The sequence below is a fragment of the Muscardinus avellanarius genome (genome assembly GCF_963383645.1).
Source record: "Muscardinus avellanarius genome assembly, chromosome: 2".
In the NCBI taxonomy this organism is placed as follows: Eukaryota; Metazoa; Chordata; class Mammalia; order Rodentia; family Gliridae; genus Muscardinus; species Muscardinus avellanarius.
In genome coordinates this window covers 68,816,764-68,841,745 of record NC_137787.1, presented here as the reverse complement: position 1 = coordinate 68,841,745, position 24,982 = coordinate 68,816,764, and the positions used below count along the sequence as shown (strand labels likewise).

The 24,982-nt window shown below is 34.9% G+C and overlaps 1 protein-coding gene across 1 annotated transcript in view; it reads left to right on the top strand.

Annotated features, from left to right (window-relative positions):
- Positions 1 to 9,484: 9,484 nt before the first annotated feature.
- Positions 9,485 to 24,982, top strand: part of XIRP2 (xin actin binding repeat containing 2) — a gene marked incomplete at both ends in the record, with an annotated part of 329,668 nt that continues 314,170 nt past the window's right edge. Inside the window, one exon of the mRNA XM_080689963.1 lies at positions 9,485 to 9,898. Within this exon, the coding sequence (XP_080546089.1) occupies positions 9,485 to 9,898 (414 nt within the window). The remainder of the gene's footprint in view (positions 9,899 to 24,982) is intronic.

The window sequence follows — 24,982 nt, the reverse complement described above, 5'->3', positions numbered from 1 at the left end:
TCCCTGAAGTTGAATTTTTTCTGTTTTCTTTCACAATATAACCTTTGCCTGGTTACATGGAAGGAGAGTGCCACACTTTCAAGGAATGAAAATGCCACTACTTCTAGTCAAGCTCAGATATCACTTTATAGAAGTAATCTAAACAAATATTCTTATTACTACCAAAGGGAAAAAGGGTGTATGCAGCTGATTTTGGAGGGGTTTGATAGTGCTGTAATTTAAAACAAAGATGACCAGAGTAAACTGACTCTTGGGTTTAAATTACCTTCAGTGATCATTCTCTGCTTAGTGAAAAGTGAGAATATTGGAATTTGATGCTATAAATATTAGAGTGATTGTAGGAAGGCTAAAAACATATCCATATATCTATATTTGTTTTGAAAATCTTTTGGCCCTATGGAAAAAATAAACAGTTTAAATCAATGCTGGTAAAGATTTTTTTTGGGGGGGGGTACTGGGGCATTCTAATTTTGAGCTACACCCCCGGTCCTATTTTTCAGTCTTTATATTTCTTGAAACAGGGTCTCGAGTTGGGAAGGGCCTTGCAAAGTAGCTGAGGCTGTCCCTGAACTGTGATCCGAGGTCTCCGCCTCCGAATGCTGGAATTACATGTGTGCACAACCACGCCTGACTTATAAAAAAACCAACTGTCTCAAATCCCAATACAGAAGTACAATTATTTTCCAGTTCTAAAATTCTTTCAGTTCTTAAACATATGGATATATTTTGAAATCATAAAATATAGTCCCTTCTGTGTACTTTTTTGCCTAATGTTATACTATAAATTTATTTCAATAATTTTGTGTTGTCTTTCTATTTACCATTCAAAAGTCAACAAAATCTCATTGTATAGCTACATTATAATTCATTAAAATATTCCCCTCACTTGGAACTTTTCAATTTTTAAATTTTATATTTAGTAACTATGAAAGGACTGCAAGGCCTATTTGCTTATAAAGAACGCTATCCTATTAAACTATTACTTCAAGATAAATTTTCCTTTTTAGAAAGATAGATCAGAGGTGTCGGGGATTTTGTCATTCATCGACTCTCTCAGGCTGTTTAAACATTTCACTTGCTATCATTCTGTAATAATCATATATTTCTCAGATATGAAAATATGTTTCAAGTTGATAAATAACTGTGCTTTCAACTTGAAACACTCTTTGTAGAAAAGTGTACTGAAGCATGTCTTCAAACACAAAAGAAAGGAGAGTGATGACTTATGAGAGATATTAATAAATCATCCGCTTGAGACTATTTACAAAGCTAGTCTGCAATTGGACATTGGGGAATTGCAGTGGAGTGGGAAAGCATTTGGTAATTTTTTTCTCTCCAAGAATTACTCAAAGACTTTTTTGCAGGGGGCGCGGGAAGGAATTTTTTTGCCTTCACAGGCAAAAATCATTTTTTGTTTTTTTTTGTTTCCTGTAATGGATCATAAACACAATATTATCATTATTATTAGAATTGAGTTCAATGTTACAATAAGAGAGGCAAGCAATCATTCTTAAAATCACAGAAATGACAAGATATAAGAACGCTTTATAACAATCCAGTCTTTTAATACACTGAGATTTTAGTTTAGGCAAAGGCTGTCCTATATTACTTAAAAATTACCCCTCTGCAGACCTGATACTCTTTCACACAAGATAACAGATCTTCAGGCAGCAGCATGAAAGAGTCTTGGAATTCTAACAAGAAGAATGTCAGCTTACATGTATTTCCTAAATCTTGGCAGATTTGGTCTCTGTAAATCTTTGTAAGCCATTATTCTACTTATAATGCCTCTCGAAGTATAGATTTCATACCTTCTTTAAAATTACCTTGGGTGCTTATTAAAAAGTATTTAATTGGGTCTCCCTGAAAATCTGAATCTAATTCCAGGAGAAGTATTGCTCTACACACTGAATCTAGAAAAATTCATTTGTTTATATGTCACTGGTAATTTATAGTAAAAATCTAACTTTATGGCATGGGATCATTAATTCTATTTACTAAGTACTAATTGAGATCTAACTTTATACCAGGCCCTGTGTTAGAGGATAAGGATAAGCTTCTAACAAAACAGACATAAACCTTGCCCTTATGGAATTTTCAAGTTAGAAAACAGATATAAAAAAATAGTCACAAAAAAAGTTGGAAATTGCTCAGAAACTTAGTGAGACCTTGTTTCAAAAAAAGAAACTGCACTTAATAATCTACACAATGAAGATCATATAGTTATAAAGTAAATAATTGAGTTATAATTTCTTGGTAAGTAAGAAGTACTTCTTTGAGGCAGTTATGCCTACACTGCAAACACAAGCATGAGGAACAGATGACCAGGTGACCTGGAGGAGGAGGAGCACTCCAGCAGAGGGAACATCATTTCAAAGGATCTATGGTAGGAAGAAAAAGTAGAAGAAATTCAACAAACTGAAAGAAATGGAGATAAAAGATGAGAGAGGATGAAGGGGGAGAATCAGAGCTGGTAATCCTTGAAATTATACAACTCATCCCCTACCAAATAAATTAGGAGTCAAATACTTTTATACCTTAGACATGTTATAATTTTTGTTTGTAATTCTCCTGTTAAAGAAATGAAATGTAGAGTTTATTTACTTAAAACCAAGACATTTTATGCACTGATATATATGGCAGTCCAAAATAGCAATACTTGTATTGGGAGGCCAGTGTTGGCTGTGTTACACTCCAGTGCTTTTCTCTAGGTCTTAATATTGTAACTTCCATTTACATTTTTTAATCTCATCCTGCCGCAGTTTACATCATTCATCCTCGGTCTCAATGACTCAACATGTTGAAGTTTAACTCAGTGAGGTTGACCACCTGATGGAGAAGATCGAAGTCCATGGGTCCTGAACTCAAGCTTTTCTTAAATACCGTGCACCCAAGTGGCTAGATGAGGTGACAAACAGGCCCCCTTGTACCCAGCGACAGGCCTCAGAAGGAAATCTTATGAAAGTCAGCATTTGCTTCAGTGCCTGTGGAAGAAGGAGATACTATAAACAATGGGCAACTTTTGAATAATGGTCACAAGATAGAACCCAGGTGGCCCTTCGCTCATTTCAACTCATCTTTTTTACAAAAAATTATATGCTTTTAAGAACATCATTTTAAAATGCCCATATATTTTCATCTGTTCATACATACCACCAACCTGAATTACCAGGCATTTCTCTGAAGGTTGGGAAAGTCTTCCAATTTTATATGTAACTTGCAGCTTATCAGGTAGTCTTTGACAGATGCTAGTTAGCTTCTAATTGAATTAAAATACCAAAAAAGTAGTTTGTTAAATATAATAATGATTAACATAAATACATTTTAAGAACTTGACAAAGTCATGAATACAAATAATGAATAATAAATATATAAATATATCTATTGCACATTATATTAACATTATATATATATATATATATATATATATATATATATATATATAGTGTACATACACACATACTAAGAGAACTGAGGCTTGCCTTTTATAATTAGTTATTTTTGCCCTCATGTCAATATTATAAAAATGGATTGAATGAAATACAACACCTGATGATATTATGGGCAATTTATGATAAAATATTCTGTAGTCAAATGCATTTAAAACAATCTTAAATTAATTTTCTGAAGGGCTTTTCATAGTAATTAACATGAAAATACCTTGTAATTCTCACAGATGAGGTATATATCAGGTTTCTTAAACTTATTTGTCCATGTACTTCTGTGTTATTTTCTGAAGAACACTGATAACTGACACAGGCATGCAGCTTCTCACTCCTGATACTGGCCTCTATGGCACCCTGCCTTGCCACTTGTGCCCTGTGCAATCTGGACGCTGGCACAACTGCCTATGTTTCCCAGCTTTTTCTACAAGTAGAATAAAACTTGGAGAAAAGACCATCAAATTACTCATCTGTTTTGTCTCTAACATTCTACCTTGAATAAATTTTAAATAATTACAAATTCAACTGGGTAAGGGCCAGATGAGTGATGTGTGCATGTGTGCCTTTACCATTTTGTACTCTCTTAAGATGTATGCCTATAATGCACCAATACAAATTTTTTTAAATCATAAATTTGCAAGAAGTTGCAAAGACATTAGATCTTATGTACTATTTAATTTTCTCTATTAATTATACTTTATATAACTATAGCACATTATAAAGACCAGGACTTTGATACTGGTACAATATGTATGTATAGAGACTGTCATACCATTTATAATCAGTACAGCAGTCAAAATGCAGAACTTTTCTACTACCACATAGATCTCCATTATGCTATCCATTTGTAATTACCCCCCAATTCATAATCCTTAGCAACCACTGAGCTGTTCTTCATATTTATAATTCCACCATCATAATAATGTTATACACATAGAACTATATAGTTTTCCACCTTTTGAACTTGGCTATGTTCACTCAGTCTAATATCTTTATGTGTAGAATTGGGTAATATTTTTATCTACACTAAAATCACTACCTTTAAATTTGTTTATTTAGACCATTTATATTTCATGTAACAATTGACATAATAGGAAAAGTCTGCTATTTTTGTCAGTTTTCTCTGTGTTCCTTTTTTCTTTATTGTTATTCTATAAGTAACTTGTTTCTTAAAATATATGATTTATCTATAGTCATTTTAACATATATCCTATGTGATGGGTTTTTAGATAGATTCTCTAAATTTTATATTCTGTATATGTAACTTATCACAAATAAGATTAAGCTTTTTGTGTGTGTGTGTGTGTGGTCCTGGGGATGAAACCCAGGTACATTGTACCTCTAAGCTATACCTCCAGCTCTATTTTTAGTCCTTTTTATTTCTGAAACAGGATCTCACTGCATTGCAAAGTGCCTCACTAAGTAGCTGAGTCTGTCCGCAAACCAAGATCCCCCAGTTTCTGCTTCCCGAATGCTGTCTCTGCTTCCCGAATGCTGGGATTACAAGTGTGTGCCACCACACCTGGCAAGAATTAACATTTTACTGGCTTAAGTATAGAAACTTTACCTCCTTTATTCCTTTCACCTCTCTAGTTATAATGTAACTGTATTAAGTTATTCCTTTAATATATTGAAAACTGCATGAGACAACATACATTCTGCTTCTCTCTCAACCATAATTTGGAAAATTCAGCAAGAAAAATAAAGAATAGTATATTTATTCATAATTTTATTATTTCTATTTTATCCTCCTTCTTAATATTCCATACTTTTTTATTTCCTTTGTTCTTTGAAAACTCCCCTCAAATTCTCTCATATTTTCTTGGGCTGAAAATGTCTATTTTCTTTTCATTCCTACAAGACAATTTTTCTAGACCTAAAATTTGGGGCTGGAAATCATTTTCTTTTAGCACTTGAAAAATACTGTGTCACTTCTTTCTAACCTACATGGGTCCTGATGAGAAATCTGCTGTCACTTGACATTTTTTTCCTCTATAAGTAAGGTGTTTTCTCATTGCTTTAAGAATTTAAATAGTGTTTTCCTAAAATTTGATATGATGTGTCATGGAAGTTAGTTCAGCTCTTTGAATCTATTGCTTTACAACTTTTAACAAATTCAGGAAAATTTTAGTCATTATTTCTTTGAATGATTTGCCAAGAACATCTTCTTTCTCTTATTTTTCTATATCTTCAGTGACTATGTTAGATATTTTTATAGTCCTACTAGTCTATAAGGTTCTATTTATCCCTGTGTCATTGAGATTGGGTAATTTTATTTTATTTTTTATTTTTTGGTGGTACTGGGGTTCCTGGAAACCCTTCTACCTCCGGTCTACACTCCCAGACCTATTTTTATATTTTTATTTGGAAACAGGGTCTCCTAAGCCAGCGTGGCTGACTCTGAACCTGCGCGATCCTCTGTCTCCGCCTCCCAAGCACGGGGATTACAATTGTGCACCACCACACCCGGCTAGATTGGGTAATTTTAATTTTTATTTTTAAGTTCACTGATTCTTTTGGTTCTTTTCATCCCAATGATACCATTCAGTGAGGATGCAAAGGGAAATTCAGCAAAAAATATGTGTATGTATGAACATATCACTTTGAGTTTTACTATATTATATACTTACTATACACCAATAAGAGTATAAAAATAAAATTATAGTAATTTCTATCTGTATTCTAAAATGCCCATTTATATTTCCTATCTTCCCTTTTACCTGTCTTTCCATTTAATTTTTTTTCTTTCAAGCATGCTAATCGTTTCTTATTACAGCGACTTTATTTTGGCTACTTTAAAACTTTTGTCTGCGATAAACACCAGTAATCCTAGTACATGAAATCTTCCTGTAACGCCAGGAGCATCACAGGTTCGAGGCTAACTTAGTGAAACTCTGTTTTGAAATAAAATAAATAAAAAGGTCTGAGGTTGTAGCTCAGAGGTAGAATGCCCGTGGGTTCAATGTCTTACCAAAACAAACAAACAAACAAACAGACCTCTTGCCAGCTGATTTTAATAACTTTGTCATCTCAAAGTTGTCAATTGATTGTTTTGTCGTTCAAGTTTAGATTTTCCTGACTGGAGTGGCTTTCAGTTGTATCCTGGATATTCTGAGGCTCTGGGTCTTTCTTAAGTCTTTTTCTGAAAATGAGAAGGGCAGTTGCCCTATTATTGCCAAATGGCTGTGGAAGTCCAGTTTCCATAACTGACCTCCTTCGACTCCCTGGAGTGGGGTGCTTCTTTGCTGCTAGGTGGAGATGGGATTTCAGGCTCCCTACTGTTTATCCATTAAGATCATCCTAGCTGCTGGGATAAGGAGAGGCTCATCTGTATAGATATCCTTGTGGCTTTCTCCAGCAGAGAAACCTCATTCCCACTGAATGATCTTCAAATGTCTTTTGACACAAAAAGGGAAGTGGAGAAATGTCTTATTACCATTAGGTTAACCAGAGTCAGAGGATGGCCTCTATTGACACCTTTGAGAATGGCTTTGTTACCTTCAAGTAGGAATAGAAATCCTGCTCCTGCTCCCCACTAAGTTTTTGTTGCAGTTTTTGCATGGTGTTGGCCCTGAGTCTGGCAGTTACAGCTGAAAGTTTTCATCTTTCTAGCTTGCCCTTTCCTTGCTTCTTTGGCTGTAGAAAGAAAAACTTTCCTGGCAAAGGTTACCTAACTTCTCCCTTTGGGGTTTATGGGTTACTAGTTCTTCAAACCACCAAGTGCTGGAAATACAAAGCAAAGAGAAAATTCAGGGAATTCACAACCATGTTCTTCAGATTTCAGGTCCCTTGGCAATTTGACTTTTCTCTGATTTCAATGGCTTCCTATATCTTTATTAAAGTTCCCTGGCTTATATTCAGTGGCAGAAATCGAGGAGTATATGTCTGTCTCATCTTGATCCAGAACCAGATGGTCCAAATTGGTTTACATTATAAGGATCTCATTTTCTATAGAAGAATGTAGCTTTCTTCCCTGGCCAGACTTTTTTTCAGCTTTCTCTTCCTACTGTGCAAGGTTGGTTCAGAAATAACTTTTTCATTAAATAACCTCACAGGGTCACTACTAACAGCTGTGAAAGTATCTCCAACATTCCCTTGCTAACAAGATCTTTTCTGTGGTCCATTTACTTCCACGTGATGCACATATTAATAGCATATGTTGACTAAATCCTCAGCATATGCTGATCAGGTTTTCAAACAGATATTTGGGTCTTATTTGATTGCTACTGTTTAATGGAGACTTTCCTTAATAAGTGACTAATCCAAACTTATTAATTAGCAATGCTATTAAATCCAAGTTTTCCAGACTGTTTAGTCTATGAATTTGTGCCTTGATACACCCCATTTCTTCTCTCTGATCTAAAAGACTCATGAGTGGTATAAATATTTCAGCAATTTTTCAGTAATTAAAATTATTTTGATTTGGCCAGAGATAGAGCTGGGAATCTTAGTCATCAAGGGGTATAAAACATACTGGAAGGTTTTTGACACTTTTTAACTGATATATAAAAATTTTATATATGGCATACCATGTTGTGTTTTGAGAAATATATACAATGTGTTGTATTCAAAGTAGGATGAGCATACCTATCTCCTAAAGAATTTATCATTTATTTATGGTGAAAACACTCAAAACCCATTCTTCTGTTTTTGTTTTTTTAATTACAGTACATTTTTGTGCATGGTGGCACATACTTGGGAAGCTAAGACAGGAGGATTGTAGGTTTGAGAATAGCCTCAACAACGTGGCAAGGCATTCCAGTAACTTAGTGAATCCCTGTTTCTAAATAAAAATTAGAAAAGAGCTTGGAGTGAAGCTCAGAGATAGAACAATTCTATCTCTGAGTGACTATAAATAATAATAATAATATGTATGTGTCTTTGTGTGTTTCTGATAAGAGCACATTTTGCCACAAAACCTTGGAACATAGAATCCCAAGATTTTTGGCTTAACACCACACCTTCAGAAAAAAAAAAAAAAATCAGCCCTCTCCCTTATCCCAGAAATCTACTTTCCTTAAGCAAATAAAAAGAACAACATTTTGGAATTTTCCAGTATCTATATTTTTTTCTAGCCCCCCCCCCCCCAGGAGGGCAGTATCACAGGCTTTGGGAATCTATGTTCTAAAATGGGGTAAGATTCCGGTGTCACAATGAAATGTGCACATGAGCACTGGATGCTTGAAAAGAGACCTTAAACTTTAGTGGGTTAATAGGAAAGATTCTGGAGTTACAGTATTTGAAATCCAGGCTTTGTCATGGAGAACTCTGAGCAAATCATTCTTCTACCTGTAGAATATTAATAATAGTGACAGCTAACTTTCCTGTGGATAATGTTGGGAATACAATGAGGTATACATAGAAAGTGATTATCTAAGTGTTTGCCTTATTAAGGCAAAAATTAATAACTTTAAGCTATTATTCTATTAGTTCTGAAGTAAGATATTTGCAGACACCAATTATTTGAAAGAAAATCTTCAACTGTTCTAGGCAGGAGGTGACCTCGTTTATTTCATTGCCTTTTTCAGGAATTGCACTTTGCTCAGAATATACTAAACAGTAAATTAGGGAAGCTAATTTCACACTGTAGGAAGAAGAAAAAAGTAACTTTTTACTTCCTTCCTTCTTTTCTTTCTATACTGAGATTAAGCCCAGGATATTCTGCCTCTGAGGTGCAAACTCAGCCCTATCTTATATTTTCTTTTGAAACAAGTTCACACTAAGTTGCTGAGGGCCTCACTATGTTGCTGGGGCTGCTAGCAAACCTGCGATCTTTCTACTTCTGACTCCCAAGAACTGGGATAACAGGTGTGCTCCATCACACTCAGCTTCTGGTCATTTAGCCATGTTTCTATATCCAATCCTCTCCATAATGTGTCTAGTTTAATTCACATAGCACTACAGGGTCAAATAAAAGCCAGAAATTATATAACAAGACATGATTGGTGCTCCTAAATAGGACCTTTTGAAAACGACTCAGACATCTGAGCACATTTTTGACGGAATGACTCTTGACTTTTCAGGATAACCTGGAGCCACCCATGTTCCCGATTCAGAAGGGCTCACTCAACCTCTTGAGGCAGAAATGGGAATCCAGTGACTACCCAAAAAACAAGTGTCCTGTGGGCAGCCACTGCAGGCACTTCCAGCATCGGGAAAGTAAATTGCTGGAGCCCAAAGGAGAGGTGCTCTCAGCACCAGAACCTCCAGATCCCTTATGTCTGCCTTGCAGTACTAGGGAAGAGATGCTTACTGCTGAGCCTGAAGACAAGCTTTCTGAGCAGGAGTGTGACCTCCCCAGGGAGTGCAGCCGGCCTGAAGTGCTCAAGGAGGATTCCCTGACTAGTCGGCGCAGGATTGAACGTTTTTCCATTGCCCTCAACGAGCTGAGGAGTGTGTTTGAAGCTCCTAAGTACGAGAGCAGATCAGCTGGTGGAGCTGAATACAGCCAAAAGGTAAGGAGCCATCGGTTGAGAGTCTGAGTTTACAGACGGCAAGCTAGGCTGCCTGCCTGCCTGCCATCTATTCTTAAGAATGTAGTTTTTTTTTTTTTTTTTTTTTTGGTTTGTGTTGTTTTTTGTTTTTTAATTCCCCTTCGCCTGCACTCTAGACAATGTCTGGGAGCAATGATTTCATGCAATGAGAAGTGGCATCCTCCAGTATTGACTTCCTTTATGGTCTGTTGTGATCAGGACTTGACTTCCTTTCACTCCCACAGAAACAGTTCTGACACATACACCCTCTTATGTCGATGTTTTACTTATGTGTGCGCCTCCGTTCCACAACAAGGTCTTGCATTCCGTAGAGGCAGTGATGATTTCTAACCACTCTACTGCTGACATTTGACAATGGTGCAGCATTAGCTAGAGTTCAGCAAGGACTGTTTCAAATTTTCTCTTTTCCCTCTGAAGTTTTAATGATTTTACTTTATGAAATCAACAGGAAAAAGCAGAAAAGCTTCTTATTTGACTAAGGACTAGAGTCATTTTGGCACGCGCACACACACACAGACACACACAGACACACACGCTCATAGAACAAAACCCAAAGGAGAGCTAGATAGTTGAAGCCTAGATAGCATTTGACTATAGAAATAAGGTTGCTAGAAGATGGATATCATCAGGCTCTTGCAGAGTGAAGAGAGTAATGCCAGGTGAACAGCCATTGTCTTATCAGGATAGATGAAGTCTTCATGTAACAGTTATAAGGAGACCAGCTGTAGTCATTTGTCTGGGCCAGGTGTCAGACCACTGATCTTCCTGTCAAAAGATTTTTTTTCTACGCAGATGGGAACTATTAGAAAAACTCTGGCCTGAATCTTCCATTTACTAATCCAGATATATTTAAATCTATTTCTACTGAAGGACAGCTTACGAGAATCATTCCTGTGTCTGCAGACAGCTGTAGTTTCTCTGAATAATCAATTCAAAATCTGTCAGAGAAATGTGTTTGGAGTGGGATATTATGATCTTACTCAGGACTTATCAGTAATCTCAGTGAAATGGGATAGATGAAGGCTTTGAAACCCCCATGACTTAGGTTTTAATTCTAAAACCTGCCATTTATTTCTGCAGCTGAATGGCATTTAACCTTGTAAATACTAATGTCTTACTATACTACTTTACAGGGATTTTAGGGGATTATATTGAATATAATTAACCCACTAAGCAGTCTGCAAAGATTTTTGGAGGTGATTTTGCCTTGCTAATTGTGATCTACTATAATGTCACATGTGAAAGAAATTCCTATTAACTAAAGGAGCTATTTTAATCACGTGGAGAAAATAATAGGATTCACAATATTATTAATTAGGACCACATGTTTCTATTGTCAGTTGAAAGCACTTACTATTTCAACTAAAATATTTGAATTTCTTAGACTCATCTTGTAAGGGCCCCTACATAAGAAAGATTATAGTTAAATTTCATAAAAAATTCATGAATGATGTCGGGTTTTTCATCAAGAAGAAAACTCTGTGGGCTTTATTTGTTTAGTTTTAATTTTTATCTAACAATGGTTTTCATGGTGATACACTGCCCTTCTCCTCATTAATGAATAATTAGCCTTCACAGAATATATTATAGAAATGGAAAAAATATATAAATAAATTACTTTGCTAGTATTTGCTCACAGTTTTCTTTTGAGACCAATGTAATATTTAGTCTGCCCTTTTTGAACATCAAGTAACTAACTGACAATGAGATTATAAGAGATATGAAGTTATGGGGTCATGTTGAAAATAAATGATTTCCCCAAAAATGTAACTACTTAATGATCCTTGATTTGAGGTTTTCCTCTCCCTCACCTTTTAATTTTTTTCGCTCCACCTATGTAGTCCTTTTGTCTGTAGCTTTTTAGTGTTTTTGATATTAGATGGACATCCAATGTAGATATTTATGATAGCCTGTAATTTTTAACTTTATAAATTAAGTAAAGCAAGAGAAAACAATTTCTACTCAGTCTCAATGTACTTTAATGTAACACTTTTGGATATTTACAAAATAGGACCAAGTATAGAAAAGCTACCCATGTGAATTATGATACTATAGCCTGTTCTCTTCTGGAGGAGGTGTAACTGTTTAAAGGTAATAGTAAGAAAATGAAACATTAAGATTTTCTGATTGAAACTAATAATTCAGTAAGGAAAGTGGTTACCACCTAGTGTTCATAACAACAATTAAGAATCAGATAAGGGAAACACACTGTTTTGCTTGTCAATATGATATTTATATATTTGATTTTAAATATTTTAAGGTATTGTATCCTTAAATGTGTGAAACATGGATTGTGTCTTTAGTAATGTTTCATTCATAGCAGACCCCTACTTTTTAAAATCAGATACATAAGTAAAAGTTAAAAATGTTAGCAAAATTTTCTTTCTACATAAATTCATATGAATTTTAGAACCCAGGGAAAAGGCAAACAAAATAGGATGACTCAATGGAGTACTAACTTGCTTTCCTCTAAGGAAGTATTTTGATATGTTATTGGGCATATTAGCACAATTTTAATTCAACTAAATTGAAATACTGAATTTACTTTATACATTCTAGTTATGTTCAACTCCACACTTAATTTCAATGTATTATTTCTTCCTAATATTAACACTTTATATTAAGTGTTATTATGAAGTAATGAGATGGCCTTATTTGCATAAAACATGCAAAAATTCTAACTACTTTATAACTTTGACATTTTATATTTATAGAGACAAGATATTGTAATACTAGCAATGTGGGATTTTTTTTCAATATATTATGGCATTTAATGCAAGGACAAAAATAGTTTAAAATAAGATAATTTGTTTTCTATTAACAAGTAACCTCAACAGTAAAAAAAAAACAATGAATTTATTTGAATCTTGCTATAGAAGCAAACTCCAACTATTGGAACTTATAAAAAATATAAAATTATTGAGGTTATATTGAAAGTTTGTAGAATTTTTCAATGTGTAGGATATTATACATATGTATATATATTTATAGATGTATGTATATATGTATTTATATGTGTATGCATATATGTATATGTATATTAGTGTATGTATATATAAATATACTTTTCTAAAGAATTTTTAGCAAACATGAGAAATATATCTTTATCAAAAACTTTACAATTGCCTCAGTGTAGTGACATACACCTGTAATCCTAGCTTGGGAGGCTGAGACAGGAGGATAGCAGGTTTGTGGAAAGCCTTAGCAACCTGTGAGGCTCTTGGCAACTTCGTGAGACCCGGTTTCAAAATAAATACTAAAAAAAAAAAAAAAAATCAAGCTGGAGATGAAGTTCAGAGGAAGAATGCTTCTGGGTTCAATCCCCAGTACCACATAAAAAAGAAACTTTATAATTAAGGATAATTTAGTTCAGATAATTATTTTTTCATAGAAAAAAAAGGAACAAGGAGGCTCATAATATTATTTTCTTTAAGTATGGAAGCTCATTAAAGAAAGATATCAACTGCTAAAGTTTTGCCATATACCAGAGCTTTTTTTAAAACACTTTATCCTAATATTATTATAATAGAAAATCAATGAGAGATTCTCTCTCTTTTTTTTTTTTGTGAGTTTGGGGATGGAACCCAGGGGCATTATAGCTCTGAGCTATATCCCCTGTTCTATTTTTTATTCTTTATTTTGAAACAGGGTCTCACTAAGTTGCAGAGGGCCTCATTAAGTAACTGAGGCTGTCCATGAACTGTGACCCTTTGGTCTCAGTGTTCCGAATGTTGGGATTACAAGCCTGTGCCACCATGCCCGGTGAAAGATTCTATTTTAAATTGGTACATTGCAATTATACAATTTTCATAGTATTATTTGAGCTGTTTCCTTTGCCAGTCTTTCCTCTTCCACTTCCTCTCACCTTTTACCACCCTTAACTCCCTTCAACTACTTTGCACATCTATCTTTGCATCATGTCCTTTATGTTTCTTATTTTCTCCCTAGCTTCCAAATATAAAACATACCATCGCTGACTTTATAAAGCTGATTAATATCAACTAAGCATAATATTCTCCAGTTCCATTCATTTTTATGCAAATGACAGACTTATTTATCTATTGCTTAGTAAAATTCCAAGTGTATACAGACCACATTTTCTTTAACCATTCATCTGTTGACAGACACCTGGGTTGGTCCCATAATTCAGCTATTGTGAATTGTGTTACTATAAACATGTTATCACTGTATCATTATAGTATTCTCACTTTAGTTCTTTAAGAAAGATACTGAGGAGTGGTATAGCTGGGTCATATGGTAATTCCATTTAAAGATTTTTGATGAACCTCCAAACTGATTTCCATAGTGGTTGTACTACTTTACAATCTTACCAACAATGTATAAGAATTCCTTTTCTGCCAGGTATGGTGATCCACACCTGTAATCTCAAAACTTGGAAGGCTGAGAAAGAGGATCTTAGATTTGAGGCAATTTAGTGAAATACACAACAATCTAGTTCTACCCTCTTTCAAAACAAAAAGATTAAAAGAGGGCTGAGATATATATAGCTTGGATGTTCATTCCGCAGAAACACACACACACACACACACACACACACACACACACACACACACTATTCTTTTTCAGATCTTTACCAGCATTTGTAATTGTTTGTATATTTTATGAATGTCATTTTCTCAGGAGTGGAATCTCAAAAATTCTTTAAATAATGTTATCTATTGATATTGTACAGTTTTCACAGAGGTAACACAAACTTTTTATCATTTCTAAAACACCCTGTTAAATCAACGTAAAAATGAACTTTTAAGCCAGTAATTTTATGTCTATAAAACACATTATAACTCAAAGATATATTTCCACATGAGTATTGTCAGAAATAAATACCTTAGAACATGATTTTTAAAGAATTTTTAAGAATTTACAATAAACTTTTTCTCAATCTTAGAAAGATTGAGTTTCATTCCCTCCTAGTAACTCTCACATACACACACACACACACACACACACACATGAAAAAAAAAAAACTTTGTGGTTTTTCACTCACTGACGATCAGTCATCTTCTGTTTTTTATTTTATATAACATATAATATTAGGTATGGTAAAACATGGGTGAAGCCAGGCGTGGTGGAGCACGCTCGTAATCCCTGCTTTTGGGAGGTGGAGACAGGAAGATCCCGCAGGTTCGAAGCCAGCCGCGCTGGCTTAAGAGACCCTATTTCAAAAAAAAAAAAAAAAATTATAAAAAAATAGGTCTGGAAGTGTAGCCCAGAAGTAGAAGGGTTTCCAGGAACCCCAGTACCACCAAAAATAAAAATAAATAAAACATGGGTGAATGCTTATAATTTGGCTTCTATGAAAAAGTTACTTTATCAGTTACTTAAACTTAGTATCTGTGCTCCATAAACCTAGGTAAAACAAGGACTCAGGTAATAATTTTTCTTTGTTCTCAGAGCAAGAAGCAGTATTCCCATGTTTTAAAATATCTAATATTATATGTTTTATGGGGAAAAAAAAAAACAATGGAGCCTTCTGCCTCCATTTCCCATCCTCCCTTCTCATCAGTAATTCTGAGATAATTTCTATCAAGCATGATGTATTTTTTAAAAACAGTTAACAGGATAAATATTTTTACAATTTTGAAAATGATCACTATAAAATTTGTTCACAAAGCTGGCAGAATATTAGAAAACATAAAAATAAAGAATAATACTAATACATAGGAAAATTTTCAAATAAAGAACAAAACAAATATTCTTTCCATTGGAAGAAATTTAGATATTTGAAGAAGTAAAATATTTTTCCTTTGCTTGTACAATAGGGAAAATCTTTTTTTAACAGAACTCAAGCACATGGTTTAGTGAGAAGGATCAATATTTTTTGTTACGCAATATATTATACAGATTGGTAATTTTCATTTTTGCATAGCACATAAGAGCATAGTATTTGGTGTCAAGGGGTCATTTGGAAACTGGTTCAGCAACTTCTTCATTGCATAAACTTGAGTGAGTTATTTTGCCTCGTTAATCCTTAGTTTTCACATCTATAAAACGAGGAAATTAATATAGCATAAGATTTTTACAAAGTAATATAACACTTGGAGGAGAGGTATTAGCAGCTAATAAAAGTTAAGAATCAGCTCCAAAGTAGCACCATGTGAATTCTTCTTATGTTTTCTCTTCCTTGTTACTTCTGTAATTCACTATATGCTTGTGGGGCAAAGAATTAATATCAATGGGCTTTTCTTTTCTCACCTATCAAAAAACAGGCTTAAACTCTGTGGGTTCTCAAAGTGGAAAGATGCTTTAAGTAAAGAAGCTCTTATTTCAGGTCTTCAGCCTACGTAAGCCTCACTTAGAAGAGTTCTCATTGAGCAGTGAGGGAGCAAATGTTAATGAAACTTTCCAACATGAGAATACAATCCTATTTTGAGATGATAAAACGAGAGCTACAGTTGGTCAAATTATTGTTTTGAAAGCATATTAACACCCTAGACATATATGTATGCCACTCCCATTGTCCTTTCCAATTATAAATAGCACTGTCATTGGGAACTAAAAATCCAGATTCAAAAAAGTGAGACTTACATGATGTAGAAATGTCTATTGTACTTATACACATACATATGTGCACACACACACACACACACCCCAAAATAAATTTAGACCTTAAGGATATTACCAGGTTATCACCAGGATGGGTTGTAATATTTTGTTTTATTTTATGAAGATTGTCTTCATGTTACAGTTTTTTTAAGTTAATGTTCTTTTTCACCTATTAATATTTTTTTATTTTAGTAACTTATGGAAACTGCTATATTTTAGTTGAAAAAACATTCTAGCTTGCCAAATTCCCAATTGAACGCATTTTCATGGCCCTCTAAACTTTAAAAGGAAGCTGACAGTCTCATCTTGTTGGTGTGTCACAGTGATATATGCAGTCACAATATGCTAAAGAATATAATACCAATAACCACAGAAAAATATTAAGTGATACTGACTTGCCTTTACCTGGGAAGTTTGCTGTCAGTTCATGAATTGGGTTTTTTGACATTTACTTGGTAGACAAGTGAGAGATTTTGCCATTATGTTATAAATACATTGATACCAGCTCTACTGCCTTTGTTTCAAGTCTGATTCTTTTACCCATCTATCTTTCCTAGATGTTTATATAACATTTCTATTCACTGGTTGGATTAATTTAATAGCTCTTATATGCGATTATTTTTCCCCTTTCCTATTTTCTGAATATGAATTCTACTCTACTAAGTTCTTTTGAAGAATTCTTTCACTGTCTGAATAAAATAAATGAAGAAATGAAACAAATGTATATTGAAAGGGATGAGTGATTAAAAAGAGAGGAGTGTGGTCTGCAGGTAGGGCCTTTGCCTCCACAGTGCTGTGAACATGGCATTCCAAAGACAGTCACCAAGTCCAGTCATGAGAAGCCATTAGCAATCCAGAGGTCACCTCAAAAAAGCCAGAATCCCATTTACTGTGGAAGGCCTAGAAGAACTTCCTTAAATAAGTGATTAAAGCTAATGTCACCAGTGATGAGACGTATCAATATCTTATACATCTGCACATGATGCATCATGAGGTGAAAATAGCCACTCTTTAGTGTTCCCTACAGAAAATATGAAGAAACTGACCCAGAGAGACCCATGTAGAGGTTATTCCAAAAAATAAGTGAACTTTGCTCTTCTAAAATATCAGAGTGAGAAACTGCATTGGTTGAAGGAAAGTAAAGTGGCCTGACAGCCAGTTGGAATATGGATTCTTCAACTGAATCTTGGACCAGAAAACATGACACTAGTGAGAGAAATGTTTTTGAAAATTGAATGAGGTTTAATTAGTTTTTGCTTTCAAAATTATACTGTGAGTATATAAGATACTAAGACAAGGAAAGTGTCTTTCTTCTTGTTTGGAGCAAGATCCTTGAGAGCCAACTTCTTTAGTTCCATAGGCCCTCCTCTTGTCCATTTTTCTGCACTGCCAAATAAGCATCAGGGTTGATATAGAAACATATTATTTAATATAATTTCTTGTTATTTTCCAAACTAAGTTTTTGTTTTTTTTTTTTTGGTGGTACTGGGGTTCCTATGCTCCCATACTTATTTTTATATTTTTATTTGGAAACAGGGTTTCTTAAGCCAGCGCCGCTGGCTTCGAACCTGCGCGATCCTCCTGTCTCAACCTCCCAAACGTGGGGATTACAAGCGTGCACCACCACTTCCGGCCAAACTAAGTTCTTTATCTGAACTTATAAGTCTATAATCTTTTGTCAGGACTTAAATTCAAATTTTTAACATGGAGCACAACACAGGCACTGACAATTCCAAGTCCATATGTCTGTAAACAACAGATATAAGCATCCTAGATGTTAAGCATCCTGCAGGAATGTAACAGTGCCCTAATTTTAGCATCAGTTCAGTACTCACTATATTGTGTATGGAAAACATATGGTTAACATATTTTCCTACTTGGAAAGATAATTCTTTATATGCTTAATGTGTAGTGGTGAGTGAATGCAATGAGTTCCAAACACCTGAAACAAATTCAAGCTCCATTAGTGTTTCTCATCTGCACCAACTACCAAATATGATGATTTATGGTGCTTAATAGTGTACTAGCTTGTTTTATGTCAGTGCAAGTCATTTATTGGATGCCATGAGACAAATTGCTCTAAAGCACAGGAACACATCAGAATGGGCTCAACGTTCCTCCCCCGCCCCCAGCCCCATTTGTAAAAACATGGCAGGAGTATACATTTAAATTAATCAGTGTTCCGATTTTAATATTTTCTAGATGTCAGGATATTTTGTTACTAATTATAAAGATGATATAAAATATTTTTATTTCTGATTATAATGATTTTATGGTTTAAGATAGTGTTTTTACTATGATACTTAAAAAACTATTTTTATTGGCAAATTTTCATTATAAATCACAGTGAGGTTCAAAGTGATCTAGACATTACAGGCACAAAGGACTTGGAGTGTTTTCCTTTAGATTCCACCAGACTATCCAAAGTTCTACATATTAGTGAGACTTCCCCTTATTTTTTTTTAAGTATAGGAATATTTTCTTCTTCATGTCTTGAAATATGCTAGCTTGCATTTCTCCTAGGAATGAGTTCAATTTATTTGCAGAAAATCTAAGATTCCTACAAATTTATTCATCTCTCTCTTACACATGTGTGCTTACACACATACATGCATACATGTGTACACATGTACGTACACAAAGGCATTCTAAGAAATTTCATGTTTAATGGTAAAATTGAGATATTGCAGGTTATATATACCAATATCTAAAAAATACTTGTTTTTATGGTGGCAGCGATTGTGCATCTACTAACATATGTTTTATTTCTGCCTTTTGGTTTATAGCTACTACCTTTTTTAAAATTTCTCTATATTTTTGAGGTTTTCCCTAGATGCCTTTACTCATACCAATACTGGACTTCCCATCAACCCTGGAGGAAGAGGCACTGTGCTGATGTTAATGGCTAGCAAGTAGTAACCACTGAGCACTAAGTATTGGCTTGGCACTGTGCTCCAGCCTTCATGAGCATTTCGCCCATTATAATACTTATACTCACTATATTAAAATATTAGTCTTGGTGCTCTCAGAATTCTTACTGTCCACTTTACATTCAGGCTCTTATAGCTGTGTTTTTCGTATGAATGATCCTGGACAGTCTTAGGAATTAGAGCAGCTCTAAAACTTTGTGTATCAGAGCAGCATCATTTGTCAAGAGTTTTCCCCTCAGAAGCATATAAAGTAATGGTATCATTTTACAATTGATAATATATGACACAAAGAAAATAAATATTCTGAAAACATACAATAAGACACATTATTGAACATTTATAGTGTACTAGAAAAATACTAAGAACATTGAATTTATCTTTAAATTATCATAACCACCCTTTGAATAAAAATATTTTCTTATAGGGGTCAGCAAATAGAGGTGTAGGAAGCCTTTTTATTTGTGGTGAGGCCCCACTGTGAGGGAGTAGCTTGGAAAAGAAATCTAACCAAAGCCATCCGAGTCCAGAATCCTTTCTCTTAAATGTGGAGGAAGTTAGTTTTGTATTTGCCTAATTTACTAATAGAGTGTAGAATAGCTGAAATTTTCTAGTCTAATGAACTGGCAACTTTATGCAAAATAATTTTCATACTAACAGTGAGTTTAAGAAGTGAAAGCAGTCAACAGTGGCTGCTTTAGAAGGGAGGAAAAGCATTATACTTAGCTTCTTTCTTTCTTTTTTGGTAATTGTAGGTTGAGGCATAGATAATTTTAGTGCAACTTGAGCCCAAAGAAAGATATGTGGAGATATTTGAGTGGAAAAGAGAAAAAGACAGATTATAAAATCATAAAATCTTTGAAATTTATTTTAATTTTTATCAAAATGCAAGTTTGGTTTTCTTATTGATAAAACTCAAATCTAAAGAAAATACTATAAGAATTTTTTGAAACTTAAGAGTTTCTGCAGAAGACAGCCAAAGAAGAGAGAAATAGTAGGTCACAACTTAATAAAAATCTTAAAGTTTGCTATGCATGGTGGTGCATGCATTTAATACCAATACGTGGTATTGGCATTAAATGAGACAGGAAAATTGCTGAGACAAAATTGCAGGTTCAAGGCCAGCATATGAAAACTTACCAAGATCCTGTTTTAAAAAAAATAGGCAGGAGTATACTCAGAAGTCGGATAGTCCCTGAGTTTAATTCCCAGTACCATGTATCTATCTATCTAACTGACTAAATAAATAAATAAATAAATATTCAATGAATAAGAATGTGCTTTGCTTCCTGTGTTGCTGATTCTGCTTTATGATCTTCCAAATTTCTTATTGTGAACAGTCACATAGAATCACTCTTTTCCTTTTCTGATTCCAATTTTTTAATGTATATAGATAGCTCTGATTTATTTATCTGAAATCTTGCCATTTTGCCCAAGTTTTAAATTTCTTCTGAAAGCTTCCACTTATATGTTCAACAAATACCTTCAACTACCTCAAAATTCCCAAGTCTTAATACGTTTTCTTCTACCTAAATTAATTTATTTCCCAAAGCACACATCCAAGATGCTAAATCATTTATTTTTCCCCATTCTTGGGTGTTTCTAATTTGGCATGCCATGACCAAGGCTCTCTTTGGTGTCTTAGTTCATCCTTACTTTTCTTCACAACCCTGAGTTTTACTTTTCCCCCTTCACATTCTGCCAAGACCTGTCACCTCCTGTCTGAGTTGTTATAATGCTTCTAGGTTCTTGGTCCTCCTAGCGCAAACCTTTTGGCATAAGCTAGCCCCTCTAATCTCCACAGCTCTAGACTGTGGTGCCCACATCATGTGCCTGCCTTCTGATTTACAGGGCTGCAGTACCAGTGATAAGGTCACTAGATACATGTGGTTCCTTTAATTTTAACTTTAATTTTAATTAAATAAACTTACCTAAGCATTCATTTTCTTAGCCACACTCGTCATATTTCAAGTTCTCAATAGAACATGTGGTTAGTAACTACCATGTTGGACAGCAGCAGTATGAACCATCTCCATCATCACAGAACATCCTTTGGGCACTGTGCTCTATCAGCTATGTATGGGATCTCAGCTTCCCTGTCTAAACCCCTTCTAATGCTCTGCATGTTCTAGAATGCCATTGGCTTATGCCAGTCTACACCTCTGCTTTTCTACTTCATACTGTTGCCTCAGATAGAGCAAGGATGACAATGGTATCTTTTTATTTTGCCTTGTAGTGTCTTCTCTGAAACTGTCTAATTGTCAGCGGTCAGGGTAAAAGAGGCAATGGCAGATGGAGATGCTCACAGTAGTTTAAGGGTCACGGATGCTGAGCATGGTCTTAGAACTAATGTATGACTGGATTGAGCCCCAGAGAAGATTTTCAAGTGTGGTTGATTGGATTTTCCTGTTCAGTCATACAAAAGACATCATCTCCCTTCTTCTAGCTTTTCATTCTACTGAGATACTTGTCCAGTGGTACTACCTGGAGTCTTCTTTAGACAAGCAAGACTTTGCTTTCTTTCTATTACCATATCATGAAAATAATCCTGAGCTTATATTCCCTTTTTTTTTTTAGTAATTAATATGCTCTATTGCAGAGGGGTGTTAGGTTTAAAGAGAAATTGAGTGGAAAGTACAGAGTTCTCATATACCTTCTCTCTCTCTCCAGGCCCCAAGTTTCTCCTATTATTAACAGATAATAGGATAACTAACAGATAACTAACATTAGTTATCTGTTACCTAACAATTAACAGATAACTAACATTAGTGTGGCATATCTGTTAAATTGATGAGCTGCTATTGATACACCATTATTAACTAAAGATTACAGTATTGTACATTTTACTGATTTTGACATATGCATAATGACAGATAATCAATGTACAGTATCACAGAGTTTCACTGCCATAAAAACCTTTTCTCTTCATGTGTTCATTCCTCTGCACCCTGGAAGCCATTAATTGTTAATCATTTTACTATTTTTATCATTTTTTATTTTCCATAATATTATGTAGCTTGAATCATAAAGTAATAGTATGTGGCCTTCTCATGTTGGCTTTTTTCTTTTTTTTTTTTTTTTTTTGCGGGTCTGGGGATGGAACCCAGGGGCATTTGACCTCCAAGCCATACCCACTGCCCTAATTTTTATTCTTTTATTTTGAAACCGGTATCACTGAGTTGCAGAGAGCCTCACTAAGTAGCTGAGGCTGTCCACAAACCACAATCCTCCAGGTCTCAGCCTCCCGAATGCTGGGATTACAAGCATGCGCCACCATGCCCCGCATCATGTTGGTTTTTTCTTTTTTTACCTAGAAATATGTCTTTCTTTTCATTACTTGGTAGCTATTTTTAATGTTTAGTTGGTAATATTTATTTGTATGGTTACATAAGTTTATCTACTGTGAAACTTCTCGTTTACTTCCAAGTGTTTTGCAGTTCTGGAAAAATCCACTATTAACATGTCTGTACAAGACTTAAGCAGACATTAAGTTTTCAGTTCACTTGGGTATATACTAAGGAGTAGAATTGCTGAATTATACAATAACAGCATGTCTCATTTTGTAAGAAACTGCCAACCTGTCCTTCAAAGTAGCTGAGATGATATCCAAATGCCTTACATTCCCCTCAGCAATGCACAAGAGCTCCTTTTGCTCTAAACGCTTGGCAGCATTTGGTGTTCTCGGTATTTTAGATTATAGCCATTTTAGTAAGTGCATAGTAAGTGTAAGTTTGATGGTTCTTTTCTTTTCTTTTCTTTGCTTGTGCCAGTTGGTTCTAAATTGACTTGTTTGATTTTTTTAGTGTTCCAAGGTGTTTCTAATCTGGTGCCATAATCTTGGTTTTCTTTGTTTATGACATTTTTTATTCCTATTGTATATTGTTATTTTAGTCTATGCCATTTTTATGCGAGGTGCTGGGGATTCAACTCAGGGGCATTCTACCTCTGAGCTGTACCCTCAGTCTGAATTTTTATTCTTTATTTTGAAACAGGGTCTCACTAAGTTGCTGAAGGCCTCACTAAGTAGCTGAGGCTTTCCCAGAACCCATATTTTCCTGTCTCAGCTTTCCAAGTACTGGGATTACAAGCATGCACCACCAAACCCAGCTACTCCATATTATTTATATAATTTAATTTAAAATTACTACTTAAGGCCGGGCGTGGTAGCGCACGCTTGTAATCCCTGGGCTTGGGAGGCAGCCAGGAACCCCAGTACCACCAAAATAAATAAAATAAAATAAAATAAAATAAAATAAAATTACTACTTAAGCCTGGATTACATACATGTTATCTATATAGCAACCATGTTACATACTTTGCTGGGAACAGTCTTGGTTTACATTTTATTTTCTTGCATAATTATTAATAAAATGAGTTCTACTCTCAAAAGTATATCAGTTTGTGTGATAAACTATTTTACCATCCTTTTTAACTATCCATCTGAATTATAAGGCAGAAAGCATATCTGATCTTCTTTTCCTTTCCTCCATGGTTTTTATTAGATAATTAAATATGACGGGTGTGCTCCTTAAATACCTTGGGAGTAGGTAAATGGAAAGACCTTATTAAAATAAGCTGGCTTGTGTCTGTGTCTACTTTCCAGGTCAAGTGTGTTAAAATCACATCTTTAGCACCTGGCTTCGGTGTCACCCAATTTCTACCCCCATTGCCTCTAGCTGAATTCCTTCTGCTCATATGATAGCAGGTGCATGATAACCTGATGTCATTTGTTCCTTTTTTATGGTCAGTGTGGGCTAAGTAATCTTTTCTGTGGCTATGTGCCAGCTTCCCTGGGTTAAAGACCCTGTCTTGTCAATCTATATGCTTTAGATAGATGACAAAGTGACATTGTACATGAAACAGCTATGAAGGAATCAATTCTCCTTTTATTAACAATTTTTAGTTTTGACATCAAGCTACCTATCAACCTCTTAAAGGATAAACTGCCTTCTTGATGAACATTTATTCCACTTTCTCCAGTTGGTTATTAAACAGGAGCCTGAATATACAGATCGCTTTGAAAACAGCTTCCTCATTGTGTTGCATACACTGTCTTGGCAGGGTCTGACTTGTGACCTGCAGAACTGCACTGGGCCTGCAGACCAATGCCAGCCCAGGAACCTCCTCCTACACTGTCCTCCTGCAATACCCTGTGATTTTTAATAATTTGATTTTTTTCTAATGTAGAAGACACTGTGTAATAATCAATTATTCACTCTTTTTAAGTTATGGCATATTTTATATTCTACATCTTCTTGCAGCACTGCTCAGAAGCAAATTGACAAGCATATAAATTTTTCAGGTATTAAAGTCCTTTATGTAGCCAGGTGTGATGGCTCACACTTGTAATCCCAGCACTTGGGAGGCTGAGACAGGAGGATCTCACAGGTTCAAAGCCAGCCTCAACTACTGAGTGAGGCTCTCAGCAATGTAGTGGGACCCTGTTTCCAAATAAAATATAAAATAGGTCTGGGAGTATAGCCCAGAGATAGAAAAGCCCCTGGGTTCCACCCCCAGTACCACAAAAAAGACCTTTATGTATGTGCTACTTATA